We start from the raw sequence: 19,629 nt of genomic DNA, 5'->3' as shown, positions 1-19,629 counted from the left end.
CAAGCGTTGAGTTCCGGACAACCACCCCACGCACCTGCTGAGTCACACACCATTCTCCTTGCACACTAAGGTATCATATTCTATTGTCAAAAATAAATCCATACAACGATGGATAATCGACTCAGGAGCCTCAGATCACATGACTGGAGATATCAGCCTTCTCAAAAATTATCAGCCGTGCACTAGCAATTCTGGAGTCCGAATAGCTGATGGCTCTCTATCACCTATGGCAGGAATATGATCAGTTCAATTGCAAAAGACCTTCTGTTTTCTTCTGTCCTTTATGTTCCAAAATTGAATTGCAATTTAATTTCTATCAGCCAACTTACAAGAGATCTCAACTGTGTGACTAAGTTTTATTCCAATCTTTGTGATTTTCAAGCAGTGGATTAGGGAAAGGTGATTGGTAGTGTTGAGATGTATGGTGGTCTGTATTTGCTCAAAGAAAATAATCTCCTCAGTAGACAAGTTCAATTGCCAAGTTTTGGTCCTACATCAAATCCAGTCAAGTGTTTTTCAAATTTCATGTCTGCTTCCAATTCAGCATATGTTGAAAGTCAAGTTATGCTATGGCATTTTCGCCTTGGTCATCCTTACTTTACTTATATAAAATTGTTTCCTCATTTATTCATTAATAAAAGTTTCATGCGTTTATAAATTTGAAATTTCTCAATTTGCCAAGCATACAAGAAGTATGTATCTGAGCTTACAATACAAACCTTCATCTCCATTCTCTATCATTCATATGATATTTGGGGATCCTCATGCATCAAGAATATCAATGGGGCTAGGTAGTTTGTTATATTCATAGATGACCACACAAGATTACTGGGACCTTTCTCATGAAGAAAAAATAAGAAACATCCATAATTTTTCAATCCTTCCACTCTATGATATCCACCCAATTTCAAAGCAAGATCCAAGTTCTTAAGACCGATAACGCTAATGATTACTTCAATTCTATCCTTGGATCTTATCTCTCCAAAGATGGTATCATTCAAGTAAGTTCTTTTTGGGGTGGAAAAGAAAAATAGACATTTACTGGAAGTTGCTCGTGCCATCATGTTCAGCGACAATGTTCCTAGATATTTATGGGGGAAGCCATTCTTACTGCCACCTACCTCATCGATAGGATGCCAAGTCGAGTCCTAAAATTTCAAACCCCTCGTAAGACACTTCTTAATGCCTATCCTCACATTCAGTCCTTTTCCTTGTACCTACCACTCAAAGTTTTTGGATGTTCTTCATTTGTTCACATTCACCAACATCATCGCACCAAATTTGATCCAAGATCCCTTAAGTGTATATTTATTGGATACTCCTGCAACCAAAAAAGTTACAAGTGTTACTCTCCTATTACTCGAAGAGTATACAACACCATTGATGTGACATTCTTTGAACATCCCAAATTTGACTTTTATGGGGAAAATCAGATTTGGGATCTTCTTCAAGATACCAATGATATACCAGCCTAACAAATATATGTTCATGTGTCCATTCCCAGGCCTGAAATAGTTCCAACACCATCCCAACAAATATCCGCTCCTGTGTCCATTCCCGAGCCTGAAATAGTTCCAACCGTGGCTATTCCTATGACTGAAACAGCTCCACTTGACGCAAACCAACAACAATTTGACACTCACAATTCTGAACTATGTGTCTATAGAAGGAGAAGACCCATCGAGCATATACATGAAACCATTCCAACTCAGAATTCTCAATCATTAGAACCGGATCCTCCTGCACCTGATGATCGCATGGTTGATGATTTGGATCAGCCCATTGCTCACCGGATAGATGTTGGGGGTGCACTAATCATCCTATTGAGAAGCATGTAGCCTATGGGAAGTCGCTGTTTACATACATGACATTTATTTCAACTCTTGACAGCATAAAGGTGTCTGATTCAGTACACGAAGCTCTAAAGATTCCAGCATGGAAAAAGGCAGTGGAAGAGGAGTTTCGGGCTTTAGAAATGAACGATACATGGAGACTAGTAGAGCTACCACATGGAAAAAATCCAGTTGGTTATAAGTGGGTATTTACAGTAAAATACAAGGCAGATGGCAGTGTTGAAAGATTCAAGGCTAGATTTGTGGCCAAAGGTTTCACTCAGTCATATGGAATTGACTACCAAAAAACATTTGCTCCAGTTTCCAAACTCAACACAGTTCGAGTTTTACTCTCTCTTGCAGTGAATCTAGATTGGCCTCTTCACCAATTTGATGTCAAGAAAGCTTTTCTGAATGGGGATCTAGAAGTAGAAGTTTATATGATTATTCACCCAGGAATGGAAACCAAGTCAAACAGCAGGTTAGTATGCAGACTTAAGAAGTCCTTGTATGGCTTGAAGCAGTCGCCATGAGCTTGGTTTGATAGGTTTGCTAAGACTGTGACTGCTAATGAGTATCACCTATGTCAGGCAAATAATACATTGCTCGTAAAAAGCAAACCAGGAGGAAAAAATGTTATTCTCATAGTACATGTTGATGAAATCATTTTGACATGAGATGATTCAGAGGAAATTACCAGTCTCAAAAACATGTTGGCTACAGAGTTTGAAATCAAGAACCTTGGGAACATAAGGTATTTTCTGGGGATGGAAGTGGCTCGGTCTAAAGAAAGAATTATCATATCCCAAAGAAAATATTTCCTAGACCTGTTAAGTGAAACATGTTTACTTGGATGTAAACCTGTGGACACGTCTATGGATTCGCATAAGAAGATGATTATGAGTGGAGACAACAGTCTTGGGGATAAAGGAAGAGGTATTTTCTAGGGATGGAAGTGGCTCGGTCTAAAGAAAGAATTATCATATCCCAAAGAAAATATTTCCTAGACTTGTTAAGTGAAACAAGTTTACATGGACATGTCTATGGATTCTCATAAGAAGATGATTAGGAGTGGAGACAACAGTCTTGTGGATAAAGAAAGATATCAAAACTTGTTGGTAAGCTTCTTTATCTATCTCATACTAGACCTGACATTGCATACTCAGTTAATGTAGTCAGTCAACACATGAATGATCCAAATGAGGATCATATAGAAGAAGTGGATCGAATTTTGAGATACATGAAGATGACTCCTGGGCATGGTCTTCTATTCAAAAAGTCTGAAAAATGGGAAGTAGAAATCCACACTGATGCTAGTTGGGCAGGAGATCTAACAGATAGTTATTGCTCATATGTTTGGGGTAACTTTGTGACGTGAAGAAGCAAAAAACAAACTGTTGTCTCTCGTAGTAGTGCTGAGTCAGAGTACTGTGCTTTGGCATTGGGAATATGTGAAGGAATGTGGCTTCAAAGTCTTTTAGGAGAGCTCATGGTTCAGACCCAAGACACAGTAAAGATGTTTAGTGACAGTCAAGCTGCTATCAGCATAGCCAAGAATCTTGTTCATCATCACAGAACAAAACATATTGATATTGATAGACATTTCATCTCAGAGAAGGTGAACAATGGAATTGTTTCTCTCAGTTATGTTCCAACAAGACAGCAGATTGCTGATGTTCTCTCCAAAGCACTTCCAAGAGCTATTTTTAATGAATTAAACTCCAAGCTTGGTTTGTATAACATATACAACCCGGCTTGAGGGAGAGTGTAGAAAATATTAGATTTTGTTTTCCTTAATTTATTTTGTTTCCTAATTAGTTAGGATCCCTCACTTAGGGAATTTTGTTTCCTTATTTAGTGGACCTGAATGGTCTATATATATGCATGCAAATATTTTTATTGGAATAAGAAGAATATTCAGTATTGCTTCAGTTAGCTTAGAGGACATACGGGTTGGACATATTATCAGTAAGGCCTCCACATATTAGAATACAAATTGCTTGCTTCATATTTTGAATATTCAAAAAGACGTTGCTATGAATTTTTACAAAATACTTGGAAATTTTGAATAAATTTCCTTACTTAGTTTCCCTCTATCATCTTTCTCCGCTCCAATCAATTCTTTTCAATAGAAAATCATGCTAGCACTATAATAGGAGTGATTTAATGAAAACCATGACATATAAGCAAGTAAATATATACAAAATTATTTTCATTTGAATGATTAAACTCAATAGAAAGACCAATGACTAGGCAAGTGCAAAAAATTCATGGCTGACAAGGAGTCAGATGAGGTTCCCAATGTGTAATGTTCGTGATATTGCACTATTCTCTAGGTCCTATTTGTCACGGCCCGAGGGCCGAGACGTAGATGACATCCGGCATTGTTATATAACAATAAACCTCGTAGCCAAAACCAGTCTTTTTCATAAATAAATATTGTCTTTTACAATGACAATGAAATAGAAATTACATCAACAGTTTTGTGGAAGCGAAATACAAAAGAATGTAATGCTAAGAGTAACAAAGTTGTGATCTTCATTCTTTCGATCCTGTCACCAGCCCCAGAATGTTTCTTGTTCTTCATTATTCAGTTATTCCTCAGTCTTATTTGGGGAGAGATGTAAGGGGGTGAGCGTTTTGTGAAACACTCAGTAAGTAGAGGCCGATCGATTACCACAAATGCATATAGAGATACATTTAAAGTACATATCGTGAAAAGATTTTTAAAACTTAGTATACTGACTTACCATATCAGAACATTAGCAGAATCAAAGTCGAAATGTAGAATAGAGATTATCAGAACAAATCAGAACATTTCAGATTGAAGCTAATAGTCAAAAATAATTTTTTTTTCTGAAAATAAGGTTGATTTTCAAGGAAATAAGCATCTATCCTAATAATGATGATTATTATTAGTATGATTATTATTCCTGAGGATCTAATTTAGGATGAATTTGGAAAATGGACGACAACTATGAATGCATACTCTCACATGTAGGTTGGAATAAATTCGAGTCTCAGGAATATTTTTGGGACTTTCTAAATGTGTAACATAGTTAAGCGCATGAGTATGCATCTATAAAATTGTGTCACCCCACAAATAATTTGGAACATTCATGGAAAACATAATTGCACGATAAACTTCAAGTAAATGTTTATTTCTTTCAACAATTACATTTTGTTAAGGCTTGTCAACACAAGTGAATTGGTGGAAAATTTATTTTTCTGTCATAAAATTTTTTCAACTTCTTTACAACAAATCCCGTGCCAAGTGTTCAATAGACTCTCTCTTTACCTTCCCCATCTGACCCTTGGAGTAAGAACCGATAGCTTGGTGCCATTATCAGTATGAAGAATACCAGTTTTTGCTTGAAATCTTTTAACTATACGCAATACATACAAGTATGTTCATGAATTCAAGTCACAAACATTATTGTGAATTAAATTGCAGAACAAATCAAGGTCCTGTACTCCTGCCACAAACATTTTAAATAATTGAAAGTTTTGTAGCATTGTCCTCAACTTGATGGATCGCTCCGAGTTTCAGCATCGTTTCATATACTTGAGACTAATCTCCTAGGTCTGAATAAATTTGATTGACATTACTAGAGTTTTGTTATGTAGCAATCTATATAGTTGGAAATAATATCCTCCATAGAATTAGTTAACTAGGTCATCATGGTCGAGTTCTCCAGTTCCCAGGACAGATCATTAGGTTTCGGCCCCTTCTTTTCTCTTGTCAGATAGTCAATTTTTCTTTCGTCTCTAATGTGCATCCTCATGAACAGGGATCAACGTAGGAAAGTCTCATCATTAAGTTGAATTCTGGTTAGCTATGCTGATTGTGGTCATGATAAGTATGATTGAAAGATAGAAGATGGCTAAGGTTTGTCTTTCAGAAGAATTGATAGTCTCTGATGCCAATTAGAGAAACAGAATTTATGAAAAAATTTGTATGCAAGAGTGAAAAAATGGATTACGAAACTTTAGTTAGATGGAATATATGAGGAGCTAAAAAGGGGAACTACAGAATGTACACTAGCTAATAATTTATTATTATTGAATATATTCCCTAGCAAAGAATTTACTAGCACTGACTATCTTTATTTACACACCTATAATGTCCCCAAAAATCTGGTTCTAGTGAAACCAAGTATCTCCTATCCAGCAGTTGGATTCTATCTGTGCAACCTAATTATTACCTTGATTAACTGAACTCTAGCTGCTTCAACTTGTTTCCAAAACCAGTGGTAGTAAACTGGTATTATTGGATGTGACAAATATATAATACCTTATTTCATTCCACAGATACCCAAACCGTTACTACTCATTCACAAACCTACATGAAATACCTTCCATGAAAGAGTTCACTGTGGCAAAGTGTTCTCTGGAGTTGCTGACATTCACAATTGCTTTTACTCATAATATTGTTTGAATTGATATATTTCTAATGTTATGGTTGTGTATCTGAACTGGGTTAGCTTTGGCTTGTGTCATTGTTTAAATCTTGGCTCCTGCGATCTCAAAGACTAGCATTATATTTACCTACTGAATAAAGGATTCTTCTGACCAGTGTGATATACTTCATAAAGTTGGGCATAATTTTTTTCGTCCTTCTGGAATCTTAATTCATTGGGTAATATAAGATAGCAAACATTATGTTTTGAACCAGGTAATAGGCAAAGTTTCGTTGTGTAACATTTTACTTTTTCGAAGTTCATGTTAGTCCATAATGAGAAAATTTCTTCACCAGGCCAAAGCTACAGCAGAAAATGTTGATGAAGCAGTTCGAGAACTTCCTGATGCCAACTCGGTAAGGTATTCTGTTCTCTATCCTTAAATCAGCATGTTTTAACTTTGCTATTCTGTTGGATGCAGTCAATCAATTTTCTGGCGCCTAATAATTCCAAGATGAATGTCAGAATAATCTGAAATCATGGGTTATGCGTGTCATTTTTGTTTTTTCTGAAAAATTTTCCATCACACCTTCAGAGACCAGAAGACCTATGGGCTTTGCATTCTCAATCTGTATTTCCAAAGGCACACAAAAGGGATTCCTCTGGTTGGGCAGCAATAAAAAAGGTAGCCACTTAGCAAAGTTGAGTATATGTGCGACAAATTCATTTCAAAACAAAATGTTAACCAATTTTCTAAATTTTGCCTACTGTATCTCATTGTTTTTAGTACAAAAATGACGAAGTATGGGAGTTGAGCTATTTTTTCTATATAATAAGCATTTCTATTCGTGTTGATTTGGATGAGGCCCATTCCTTTCTGCTGGCTGTGCCCTGAGTTTAGAAAGATATATTGACCTTAGTTATCAACTGTCAAGTCCTTGATCAGGTACCATAGACAAATTGATGGAGTTTTCTACCTCATGCTTTCTTGAATTACAAGTAAATATCGCGTACAAAAAAAGGCTTTGATACAACATTTTCTAAATGGTTTATATTATTCTAGAAACTGAATATACTAAATTAGGAAACAAACAAATATGTGACATGCAGAGGAGAGATTTCCTCCAATGTGAGAAAAATAACCTATTAAATATATTTGCATTGGTATTTATGATTTCTTAGCTTTGATAAACCACAGTCAGAATGGCACCATCCAGGAGGCAGATACGGTTACAAAATTCTTTAACCCTTTTATGAGAGATAGGATTTCCTAAAATAGACTAGATGAGTGATTAAATAAGTCCAAAAATACCTGCGGGTCACAAAAAAAGCCCTAGAGAAAGAATTATTTGAAAATGCTCTCTCCCTTTTCCAACCATTGCTCAATCGGGTTCCTGCTTTGCTCATTCACCTTCAAATCTTGAGTTCCGTCGATCGCATCTTTCCCCAATCACCGGCGCCGGCATCCGGCCGTCGGCAGGACACTCTTGCAAATTTTTTTTCGATTTCCATTACGAAAATGCTTCTCTTCATGCCCGTTCCTTTGGCGGTCAGCATCCTCTTCTTTTTATCGTGGTCACTAACCTAATTCCATCACCGATTATCAACGAACTTTTGTGAACTCCTCAAGTCATTTCAAAATTTTACCTGCTCGTTCCTTCTCCTTTTGTTCCCCATTCTGTCCGATAGCTACTGCTGTCTTAATATTCCAGTGTCAACTACCATCGTCTTTGATCACTTCGATAGTAACTATAGATAATACTTCAGCCATGAACAGAGGGACGCTTCGGGACAACCTAAAGACAGTTTGTGAGGTTAAATTAGAGCAAAAATTGTTCCTAATCAGTAGGGGGAGGTCGGGTCTTACTGTGTGTTTGAAGGAGAGAACCAGAAATGCGACATATGAGCTGGAAGTGGATTTGGAATGCTTACGTTGGTTCGTGCTGAAACTGTGGGAATTCATTAACAAACCTCAATCATGTTCCGAGTTCAATAGATTCAGAGGTAGAGAATCAGTTATAATTGTGCAGAAATTTATGAATGGTCGAGGAAGCTATCTCGAGGTCTCTAAATTTGGAGGGAATGGAAATAGGCAACGCATCATCATACCAAGTGGGCGATTTGAATGGGGATGGAAAAGGGTAGCTCACAATCTGTCCAGATTTATGATACAAATAAGGGATAATTTAATGCTCATTACTGAAGAATGGAAACAAATGGAAAAATCACAAAAGAATGGAAAATCATGGCCTAATAACAGTAAACAGGGAATTGCAGAAGATGAAACCTATGGTCATTTACCAGCATGTATGGTTAAGGATTGGAGTAAAGCGCTCATCATAACAAGGGAATGTGTCAATACCTCATGGGACTTGGTGCGGCTCACGCTTGGGAAGGCGGTCCAGAGGGTTGTTCAAATATTTCCATTTCATGCCAACAAAGCACTATGGTGGCCACACAATGATGAGGATGCTGCCTTCTACATGCGAATGAAGAAATGCTTTCTGGAGAAACAAGTTACTTTATCATTTGAGAGATGGAGGCCGTAAATCAATTGTGAAGATGAGGTGTTTGAACGCTGCAGTAGTTGGGTGAGAGTATTGGGGTTACCTTGGGACTTATGGACCACTGAACTTTTCCAAAGTATAGGAGAACAATGTGGAGGCTTGTTGAGCATTAGTCATGATATTATTCATCTAAAAGATTTGTCAGCGGCAAAAATTAAAATTGTGGGATTGGAAGACGGGTTCAATCATAGGAATATGAAGATCCTAACACAAAGAGGACCTATGGATATTCGAATTATAGTGGATTCGGTCAACTTAGCCGCATATGAAACCTATGAAAAGAGATCTTATGCTCAAGAGGTGGTTAATGGTGCTAGAGTGTTGGCGGGTTGGGGTACACCGAAAATAGTTAATGGAAACGGTGGTTATGTACTACCTAAAAGTGACAAAAGAAGAATGGATTCGGAAAAATTCAAACATCAGCAACTACCAAAGGAAGAAGGATCCTGTGAGACTAAGCACAAAAATCAAAAATTGAGTTCGGGCATCACAGCTAATTACAGACGACAAGAGGGTGAGGTCATAGGGCAAAATTCAAATGGAAGAGGTTGTGTTTCAGAACCTTTGCATCGAGGCAAGCAAGTCAAAATACTACAGAAATTAAGGCCGAAAGGAGAGGGTGAATTTTTTAAAGGTACGATTAACCACACAGAGAAGGAGATTAATCCAAAAGAAAGAAAATTTGAGTTTGTTTATCAGAGGAAATCTGTGAAGTCAAAGAAAGAGGCAGTTAAGTTTCCACAGCGAGGAACTTCAATTCTTACAATCATTGAGGATGAGATTCAAACGGACGAGGGAGATGATGGGAAATGGGAGCAAACACTATTAAAAGATGCAATGGATGACAATTCAGAGGAAGGAGGGGAAAACAGTGATGGCAGCAGTCATATTTCAGCAACTTCAGATGAGTCGACTCTGCATTCAATGGAACTCAAAGGTTTAAGTGACTTTTTTGAATTATCTCCGAGGAAGGTATGTACTTTACCCATCTCTTCATCTGTTTATCTTGAACAAAATTCTTTCTACTCCATTCCTGTGTCAGTCTCAGTTGAGGGGTTGGTGGGCGGGGTTCAGAATATAGAAGGGGTGGGGACATCACCATTAGCTGAGAATTCGGGTATGTCGGGGAACAATTCCTTAGGGCAACAATCATGGTCGGAAACAGATAAGGGAAGTAAAGGTTTCGAAGTGAAGGAAAGTGAGTGGGCGGTTGAAAATGAGTGTTTACTGAAGATGGGTGTAGAAAAAGTGGACTTTTCGATTTCACAAGAAGAAAGAAAGATTGGTGGAAAGACATCATTGTAGTTTTAGTAGGAGTGAGGAGGGTGACGAAGTGAATTAATGAAAATATTTTCATGGAATATTAGGGGTGGGGGGGTCAGCTAGACGTAGGGGGTTGATACGTGCCGTCCTTATTAAAGAAAAACCAGATTTAATCGTTTTGCGGGAAATTAAAAGGGAGGTGGTGGATAGGAGATTTATTGCCAGCATATGGAAATCAAGGTTTGTGGAGTGGGTTACTTTACCAGCATATGGTCGGTCAGGGGGAATTTTGATTATGTGGGATCCTAGGTTCATTTCGGTTAAGGATAATTGGATTGGGGAATTTTCGGCTTCAATAAATATTCAAAAGTATGAGTACAATGATTGGTGGTTTACGGCTATTTATGGGCCATGTAAACCAAGCTTGAGAAATAATTTCTGGGATGAATTGGCAGGGCTGAGAGTTTTATGTGGAGAGAGATGGTGTGTGGGGGGTGACTTCAATGTGGTTAGAACTTTAAGTGAGAAAATGAATAGTCGTTCACAGACTTCAAGCATGCTTTCTTTTGATACATTGATACAAGAGCTGGAGTTATGCGATCCACCTTTATTGAATGGAAAGTTCACGTGGTCGAATTTAAGGGATACACCTATTTGCTGTAGATTGGACAGATTCATGTTCACGACGGGATGGACTGAAATTTATCCAGTTTATAGACAAACATTATTGCCACGAATCACCTCAGATCACTTCCCAGTGGTTTTGGATTTGGAAAAAATGAAGTGGGGCCAACGCCTTTTAGATTCGAGAATGTGTGGTTAAGGGACAAAAGTTTTAAACCTTTAGTAATATCTTGGTGGAATAATGCAGCATTTCAAGGATGAGAGGGATACAGATTTATGATGAAACTTAAGGCGTTGAAGGTTGAAATTAAGAGATGGAATGAGGAGGTTTATGGGATGGTGGACATGAAAGTGCCGGAATTAACACGAAAAATCAGCAGGTTGGATGAGTTAGAGAGTGAGGAATAGGGGTCGGAAGAAGTAGCGAATGAAAGAAAAGAAACAAAATGGTTGTTAGAAGATTTGATATGTCGAAAAAATCAAATTCACTGTCAAAAAAGTAAGATTAAATGGATTAAAGAGGGGGATCAGAATCCAAAGTTTTTCCACTCACTTTTGAATCATCGGAGGAGTAAGGCTACAATTAACAGATTGGAAATGGAGGATGGATCGATTACGAGTGATGAGGACGAAATTGTATCCATTGTTTTGAAGTTTTTTGAGAAGCTGTACGATACAACAAATACGAGAAGTTGGGGGATTGAAGGTGTAGAGTGGTGCCCCATTGATGAATTTTTGAGCCAAGAATTAGAGAAAGAGTTTTCAGAGGATGAAATAAAGAAAGCTGTTTTCTAGTGTGATAGTGGTAAAAGTCCAGGGGCTGACGGATTTACTTTGGCTTTTTTCCAGGAATGTTGGGATATAGTTAAGAGAGATATTAAGAGGGTGTTCGATGAATTTTATCAAACAGGAATCATAAATGGTGTTACCAACGAAACATATATTTGCTTGATCCGGAAAAAAAATTAGTCGTTCAAAGTTAAGGATTTCAGACCGATAAGCCTCACAACAAGCTTGTACGAGATACTAGCAAAAGTCTTAACTGAAAGGATCAGGAATGTGATATCAGATACAATTTCAGAATCCCAAAATGCTTTCATCGAGGGAAGACAGATACTCGATTGTGGTATTATAGCGAATGAATTACTTGAAGAGGGAAGGGGAGAGAAAAAGAAGGGATGGGCGTTTAAGGTGGATTTTGAAAAAGCTTACGACAATGTGAATTGGGATTTTTTAGATTTTGTGTTGATGAAGAAGGGGTTCGGAGAGAGATGGAGAAAATGGATTAAAGGATGTGTGTCGAACGTATCATTTTCGGTCATGATAAATGGGAGGCCTAGGGGAAAAATAAAGGCGCACAAAGGGCTTAGGCAAGGAGATCCATTGTCTCCTTTACTGTTTAATTTGGTAGTGGATGTTTTGGGGAGACTGATTGACAAAGCTAAGGAAAGAAATCTGATAAAGGGGATTGAGGTTGGTAGAGACAAGATAGAGATTTCTCACATTCAGTTTGCGGACGACACACTATTCTTTGTGAGGAATGAGGATCATATCAGGTTTTTGGTCCAAATTGCGAGATCATTTTGTCATATGTCTGGATTAAAAATTAACTTGAAAAAAGTGCTTTGTTGGGTATACACTGTGAACCAAGTGAGGTTGAATTGTTGGCCCAAGAAATTCGATGTGGGAAGGAGAGTTGGCCTATTACTTATTTGGGAATGCCTTTAGGTGGAAATCCATTAAAAGTTTCGTTTTGGGAACCCATTGTGGCTAAAGTGTCCAAAAAATTGGCAAGTTGGAAAAAAGCTTTCTTGTCAAGAGGGGGAAGATTAACTTTGATAACATCGGTTTTGAATTCTATTCCGATATACTACATGTCTCTTTTTAGAGTCCCTAAACTTATTGCAGAGTTGATTGAGAAGATTGCAAGAAATTTTTTATGGGATGGAGCGGATGGAGATGTGAATTGCCACTTGGTCGCGTGGAAGCATGTGTGCAAACCTAAGGATAAATGGGGGTTGGGTGTTGGGTGTTGGGAATATCATATTGAGAAATAAGTCCATGTTGGGAAAGTGGTGGTGGAGATTTTGCGCCGAAGATGGAACACTGTGGAAGAGAGTTATTGTGAGTTTATATGGGTTACAAGACAATGGGTGGGATGTGGGTTTGGCGAGAAATGTGACGTTTAAGTGCCCTTGGAAGTTTATTTCCCGAATATACCCGACGTTTCAGCAGCGTGTGTCTATAGAGGTGAGAGGGGGTAATAAGGCTAGATTTTTGGAAGATAGGTGTTGGGGGATTCTTCATTCAAAGAGCTTTTTCCTGCTTTATTTCAGTTATCAACAGTTCATAATCTGCCAATTTCTCACTTCGTCTTTTTCGATAATGACTTGTCTACTCAATCTTGGGACTTTCATTTTAGGAGAGAGGTTAGAGATGATGAACTCTTCCCAGCTGTCAGAGCTTTTAGGGGTGTTAGAGAGAGTTAGGTTGATTGAAGGGATAGATGATTTCCGAGTGTGGAGAGGGGATTCTTCTGGAGTTTTTTCGGTCAAATCATTCTTCGAGTCTTTTTTCCCATCTTCGCATTTTCCACTTTTTCCTCTAGTTCATCAAATTTGGAAGGTTCTGGTCCCAAAAAAAATCCAGGTGTTCTCATGGACAGCTACTCAGGGTAAATTACCAACCTCGGAGATGATGCAAAAAAGGTGGCCATCCATTGCTATTTGTCCTAGTTGGTGTGTGCTGTGTAGAAATGATTCGGAAACCCAGGATCATATGCTCATCCATTGTCCATTCGCGAGAGGTTTGTGGGCTAAAGCGTTGAAAGAACTTGAGTTGGTTTGGGTGACGCCGGAATCAACAAGGGACTTATTTGCTATGGACCTAGGACAACTTACAGGCACCAGGGGAAGAACTTTTTAGCGTGTCGTGGTTCAGTGCATATGGTGGAGAGTATGGTTGGAAAGAAATAGAAGAATTTTTTATGACAAGGAATAAACAAGAGAACAATGTTGGGAAGAAATAAAGATATCAGTTGTCGTGTGGCTGGGCTCTCATGAAGACTTCAAGAATGTCTCCATAGTTGATTTATTGCGAGATTGGTCTTATGTTTATCATTAAAAATTAACATTTCATGTACCTCATGATATAGTAGATCACTAGTCCACTGATGTAATTTGCTACAATAATTTCAATAAAATATTGTTTTTTATAAATAAAAAAAAGTGATTAAATAAGTCCAGCTTTTAAAAGTGTTTCTATTAAAAAAACATAAGCGATTTTGACATTTGGATAAATGTTAAAAAAATGTTTTTGTTTTTATTTTTAAATAGAAGGAGAAACCCAAAAACTATAAATTTTGGCTTCTAAAAAACACTTAAATTAATTGTTTTTATTAAACAACTTTTGTAACCAAACAATATACTTTTTTAAAAATAATGCTTTTAGTCTGTTGGCTTATTCGATCAAACGCACTCTAAGATTTAGTGGTAAAATATCTGTTTTACTTCTTTTGGTTTTTTCCATCCTTTATAGATTATTGAAAAGGATGAAAAGATTGGAATGAATCACTTCAAACCTGTACGTCCTTTGGGATCTGGAGATACTGGCAGGTATACTTATCAATCCATCTGTTTTAAGCATCATTTAAAGCGATAATAATCTCTGTTAAGTATATGCATCAGATCCACGTTTTTTACCTGGGCCTAAATAATTACCTTAAGACTTTCTTAAACAGGATATATATTAGATCTTTATTCAATTATTTATGCCAAAGTAATATGTATTTGGGCGCAAGTAATATGGATTAGATCTTAAGGTAATTTTTTACAACGTATGTTTTATTATAACTCAAATCACGATATTTTTTAAAAACTATTTTTATATGATGTGGCACTCATCATATTCCCTGTCAAGCAGCATAACTCCATATTGTTAGTTGTTGTCCAGGTCTATTGGATGGTTTACAAAATAAACAACCCTATTTTGATTAGGGGTATATAGATTTTCTTTTGAGAAATTTCTCCATTTATACTAATCTTCAACTTACCAACAATCAAACCTGAATGTAAATTACAACTCTCAATGTAAATGGACAAAAACTTCAATAAAATTTACAAGAGTAAAGAAAAATAAAAGAGAATATTTCCAAGGGGGAGTTGGGAGAGCAACTTCACAATCACATATTCAACCATAGATGAGAAAAGTGCCGGTGGATAAAGAATCAAATTGTTGGATCTTGAAGGAATTTTTGTCACATGAATCTGCAATTTGAGAGTTGGCGGGAGAAAAGAGAGGGTTTGTTGATTTTGAGTGTTAGGTGAGGAAAAGTCTATTGATCAAATGTGAAAATGTTGCGTGGAAAAACTGTAAAATAAAATTATCCTAATAAAAAAAAGTTGAGAGATTCGCCCCTGATAGTATATCGTGCTTGTCGGTTTAATGTTCTTATTCTTAAAACTGTTTTGTCTTCCATGATAAAGCTAATATAAGATTTCTCACCTAATAAACAATTATGCTATCTTCATGATGGGCTAAAGGCTTTTTCGATGAACAAAATCTTGTTTACGCAATCATTGATTTTTCTGCAGTGTTCATTTGGTGGAATTAACAGGAACTGGTCACTTATTTGCTATGAAGGCAATGGACAAGTCTGTTTTGCTGAATCGTAACAAGGTATGGCATAAAATGGTTTACAAATCTCTATTTTAATAAATATTTCAATTACCGTATAATTTGATTCCCTTTGTATGGATCCGTAAATTTTTCAAAAATTGATAAAAGAGTTGGTACTATAATAACTTTTACTTTTATCAATTTTCTCCAACAACACCACCTTACAAAGGCGTATTATGTACATGTTAGTCAAATAAATTGAAATTGTACACATTTCTAAGTACCAATCTTTACATAAATCCCATTTTGAGTTCTATTTTTGTTTAGTACATCGCCTAGTGATATTTAACATGATGAGGGAGAATGAGTATCGAAGATCTATAGACAATTTAGGAATCCCACTTATCTAGCTTCCTGTTTTTAGGAGATTTAGTATCCATTCTCAGCCCTATAAATGTACAATTACCGTGAGATTTATCCCTTAATCTCTCCCATTTTCAAAATTTATTTTCTAAAAATCCGGTATGAGGGAATGTATCAAGGAGACAATTGAGTGGGGTATGGTGGTTGAGAAGGCAGCGACAATGCGGGCTGCTTTTCCACAAAAAGATATTAAGTGATTGTCGGTGAGTACGAGGGATTAAACAACTCAAGTAATTTTATATTATTCTTTAGCTCAATGGCTCCATTTTATTGGGGTGTATATGGACAAGAACTTTTATGTAATATCCATGATTATTTGGTACATGATAAGGCCATTAGAAAAGTATTACCTTCTGCTGTTTGTTCGTAGGATTTGTATGTTTGAAAAACAATGGTGATGTGTTTATGAAAATGGCAGTAGTTTCCGATTTTTTCATGAGGTATACTTAAAGTCATAGCATGGTCATTATGAAGGTGATTATACCTTTGAGACCCTTTCATAACTTTTTTTCGGATTGGATCTCAAAATTAAAATAGTCCGGCTTAGGCATTTACGCGGAAAGCATTATTTTTTAACCGGAAGAAATAGAAAGAGACCACAATCACAAGATTGGACAGTTGCGGGAGTGATTGTTGAGGATAAAAACAATGTTCAGTCTAGCATTATGCACAAATCTTCTTTCCTCAGGATAACGCAAAAAGTTGAAATAAATACTAATACTTGATATTGATTCTTCCAAAATTTTGTCTTTGTTTACATTTTTAAAATCATTCTCTTACCTTTCAAACATTCAACATAGTCATTATTTTAATTTGACTTTACACCCCTCTCGAAAATTATTATATTATCATACCATATTCTAACAGATTACTGTATCCTTTGAAATTTATTATTACCACTTATATAATTTGACACTACAATGAAATTTTTTATCTTTCTTTGCAAAATAAAACCAAATACACATTTCATTCTAGATAGATTTCTAAAAACTAATTGAGCAAACCTCAAAACACCGAAAACATAACCGAACAAGGTTTTATTAATTAGTAATTTATGGTATTTAAATGTGGAACAAAAAGTCCTCTAGCAGTAGTAGACCAGAAACATTAATGGAGGCAACCAAAAGTAAATTATTTTTAAGAATAGTCATTGTTTTTCTGGTGATGCATTACCATCTTTGAAATTGTTGGGTCAACCTTACGATTGATTTGACCAAATCAACATATATTTCATATTCTTTATTTGTTTAGGTGTATTTTGAGGTGATGAATAATTCTACAGGTTCATCGTGCATGTATTGAAAGAGAAATTATCTCGCTCTTGGATCATCCATTTTTGCCCACTCTGTACACATCTTTTCAGGTTCTTATTTTTTGAAACTCATCAGGTTACTTGTTATTGACATTAAAAAATATGGAAAATATAAAGGCAATAAACGATCGTTAAGCATGCAAGTAACTTTGCTTTTTTACACTTAAACTGTTGATTTTGTGACTTGTTAGACTAGCATGAGTGTGATTATCATTCACCATGTTCACGACCAAGTTCACAAGCCCGTTGGTATACCTCAACAGTCAACAACCAATTAATTTGCAGTCTATATTATTTTAAGCATATGCTGTAACTGGACATTTGATATAGCTCACAATTCCTTAGTCCAAGCATGTTAATATTGTCAAGCATATCTTGTGCGAGATGGGGCACGTTTTCCCAAACCTAAGGGGAGCAATCCCATTTGCCAAACTCGATATGACCATGCCAATGTTTTCTTTAAAAAAAAAAACAAAGAAAAACTATGGATGATGAGTTATATTGACCATTATTCCATACTCCATCATTGATTTGTGAAAATGATTAACCCAGTTATTAGAAAAGTCCTTGCATGCACATAGCATTATCCAAATCTCTGTTCTATATCTGATGTGAGACATCACAATCTCTGTGAAGCATAATATGTAAAGACCATGAGCCGTATGCTGACCCAACATGAGCCTCAGCCCATACCCATGCGCCACTCATGGGTTTGAGTGTTGGGGGGCGAAAGAAACCATTTTCCAAGAGTGGGATATTCTATGAGTGACGGGGCATGGGTATGGGCTATGGCTGATGCTGGACCAACCTACGGCCCATGACCAGTAGCGATAGCACAACCCTTACCCATGCGCCACTAAACCGTAGTCCATACCCATGCCCCGTCACTTATAGAATATCTTTCCCCTGGAAAGTGGTTTCTTTCGCCTCCGCAACACTCGAACTTAGGACCTCTAGGCTTAGAACCTAGATTCCTAGAGTGTTGCCTCAATTGTCCCCCAACACTCGAACCCAGGACCTTCAGGCATTAGTACCTAGATTCCTAGACCAAACACTGTAGGAATATAGGTACTTAAGCCTGGAGATCATGTGTTCGAGTGTTGGGGGAGGCGAAAGAAACCACTTTCCAGGGGTGAATATTCTATGAGTGATGGGGCTAGCTCAATTGGTACCAACACTCTTGGAATCTAGGTATTTAAGCCTGAAGGCCTTGGATTCGAGTATTGGGGGAAGCAAAAATAAACCATTTTCCAGGGGTGAGATATTCTATGAGTGATTCATGCTGGACCAACCTACGACCTATTACCAAAAGTGGCGCATGAGTATGGGTTGAGACTTACGTTAGGTCAGCCTACGGCCCATGGTCGTCACAGTGATGTTCTTGTCACATTCCTTATATAAGCTAGGATTATGTTGGTACCCATCCGAATTCATTGGGGCTCTGATTTCATTTTTATGTATTGCACTAACGAGTCTATCAAATAAAATTCGACAAGGCACTACTTCAGTTTTCTTGGCTACAATTAAAAACTGTTGGAACCAAAAGTTTAGCCCGTCAAGAAGGTTTGAGATATGATTTAACTGTATTCTTTTCAAAAAGAACATTTGGTGCTCGGTGATAGGCGGTCTCAATACCAACCATTGTATTATCGAAATCAAACCAATATCACCTCTCACTGGTTACGATGATCCCTCAAGAACTTAACTGCTATATGCTTTGTAATCCGGAAGGGATTTCCATCCACAAATTAGAAATTTAATTATGCCACCAATAAAATGCAAATTAATGTTCTCAGTGGATGGTTTGACAAATTCCATGATTTATAGATGTGAACAGAAAAAATAACAATAAGTTTGAGGGAAATGGGAAGACTCGTATTCCTCTTCTTTCTCGAATGAATATTTACTTTACAAGATATATAAATTTATACAGAGAAGGAAAAAACACTAACTTAATAAGGTAACTATATAATCCTCTATCCTTCATTGTAGGAATAAAATACACTTGTTTCTGTATTAAAATATTGTTTTTCTATTAAAATATTTCCTATACCTCAAATTTGAGCATAAGTATCTGTAAGAAATAACTAATGGGTTAACGGGTAACCCGACCCGACCCGACCCAAATAATTCAAAAGTTTGATTTTGAATTATAATAGGGAGTAGTTATTTATTTCTGATAATTTTTTTTCTTCTTTAACTTCCACTACAAAAAAGAAGTTAAAGAATTGTTCTTGGAAGAAAATAGAAGAGCCGAGACATTCATCTTCAAAGCACACAAAATCATATCACAATTATTAAGCATTTGGATTGTGAAATATCGATTCCCTTCCGTTCGTGATTGGCCTCGTGACATTGAAGTGTATTAATATATCCGGAACAAGGTTAGTAATTCAACTACAAAGATCCTAAATCAAAGTATGAATTTATTCGATAATCATATGCGAGAATCGAGTGTATGATTTCTGTCATTGGTATCAGAGCAAGTTTTTTTTAGTTGATATTCTAAATTGATTTCCGTGATTGCATGCGGTAGAAATTGTAATATATGAGTTTCGTTTTTTTTTTTCTCTCAAAGGATGAAGAAAAAA

The 19,629-nt window shown here is 36.7% G+C and overlaps 1 protein-coding gene and 1 long non-coding RNA gene across 4 annotated transcripts in view; one reads left to right on the top strand and one right to left on the bottom strand.

The window, feature by feature from the left end:
• The window catches only part of LOC140986329 (phototropin-2-like), a 56,418-nt gene that overhangs the window by 13,519 nt on the left and 23,270 nt on the right, over positions 1-19,629 (top strand). For 2 of the 3 annotated variants that reach the window (XM_073454524.1, XM_073454523.1), the window contains exons 11-15: positions 6,589-6,648; positions 6,828-6,917; positions 14,224-14,300; positions 15,279-15,363; positions 17,009-17,089. In XM_073454524.1, the coding sequence (XP_073310625.1) occupies positions 6,589-6,648; positions 6,828-6,917; positions 14,224-14,300; positions 15,279-15,363; positions 17,009-17,089 (393 nt within the window). The remainder of the gene's footprint in view (positions 1-6,588; positions 6,649-6,827; positions 6,918-14,223; positions 14,301-15,278; positions 15,364-17,008; positions 17,090-19,629) is intronic. The other variant, XM_073454525.1, reaches the window with a different exon arrangement.
• On the bottom strand, positions 435-6,501 carry LOC140986330 (uncharacterized). Its single transcript, XR_012176927.1, has 2 exons — positions 5,232-6,501; positions 435-5,139 (listed from the first exon to the last, which is right to left on the bottom strand). It is a non-coding gene; the product is annotated as an uncharacterized lncRNA (long non-coding RNA).

The sequence above is a fragment of the Primulina huaijiensis genome, chromosome 10 (genome assembly GCF_012295235.1).
Source record: "Primulina huaijiensis isolate GDHJ02 chromosome 10, ASM1229523v2, whole genome shotgun sequence".
Taxonomy (NCBI): Eukaryota; Viridiplantae; Streptophyta; class Magnoliopsida; order Lamiales; family Gesneriaceae; genus Primulina; species Primulina huaijiensis.
The sequence above is the reverse complement of the archived record's forward strand: the minus strand, read 5'-3'. Positions and strand labels throughout refer to the sequence as shown.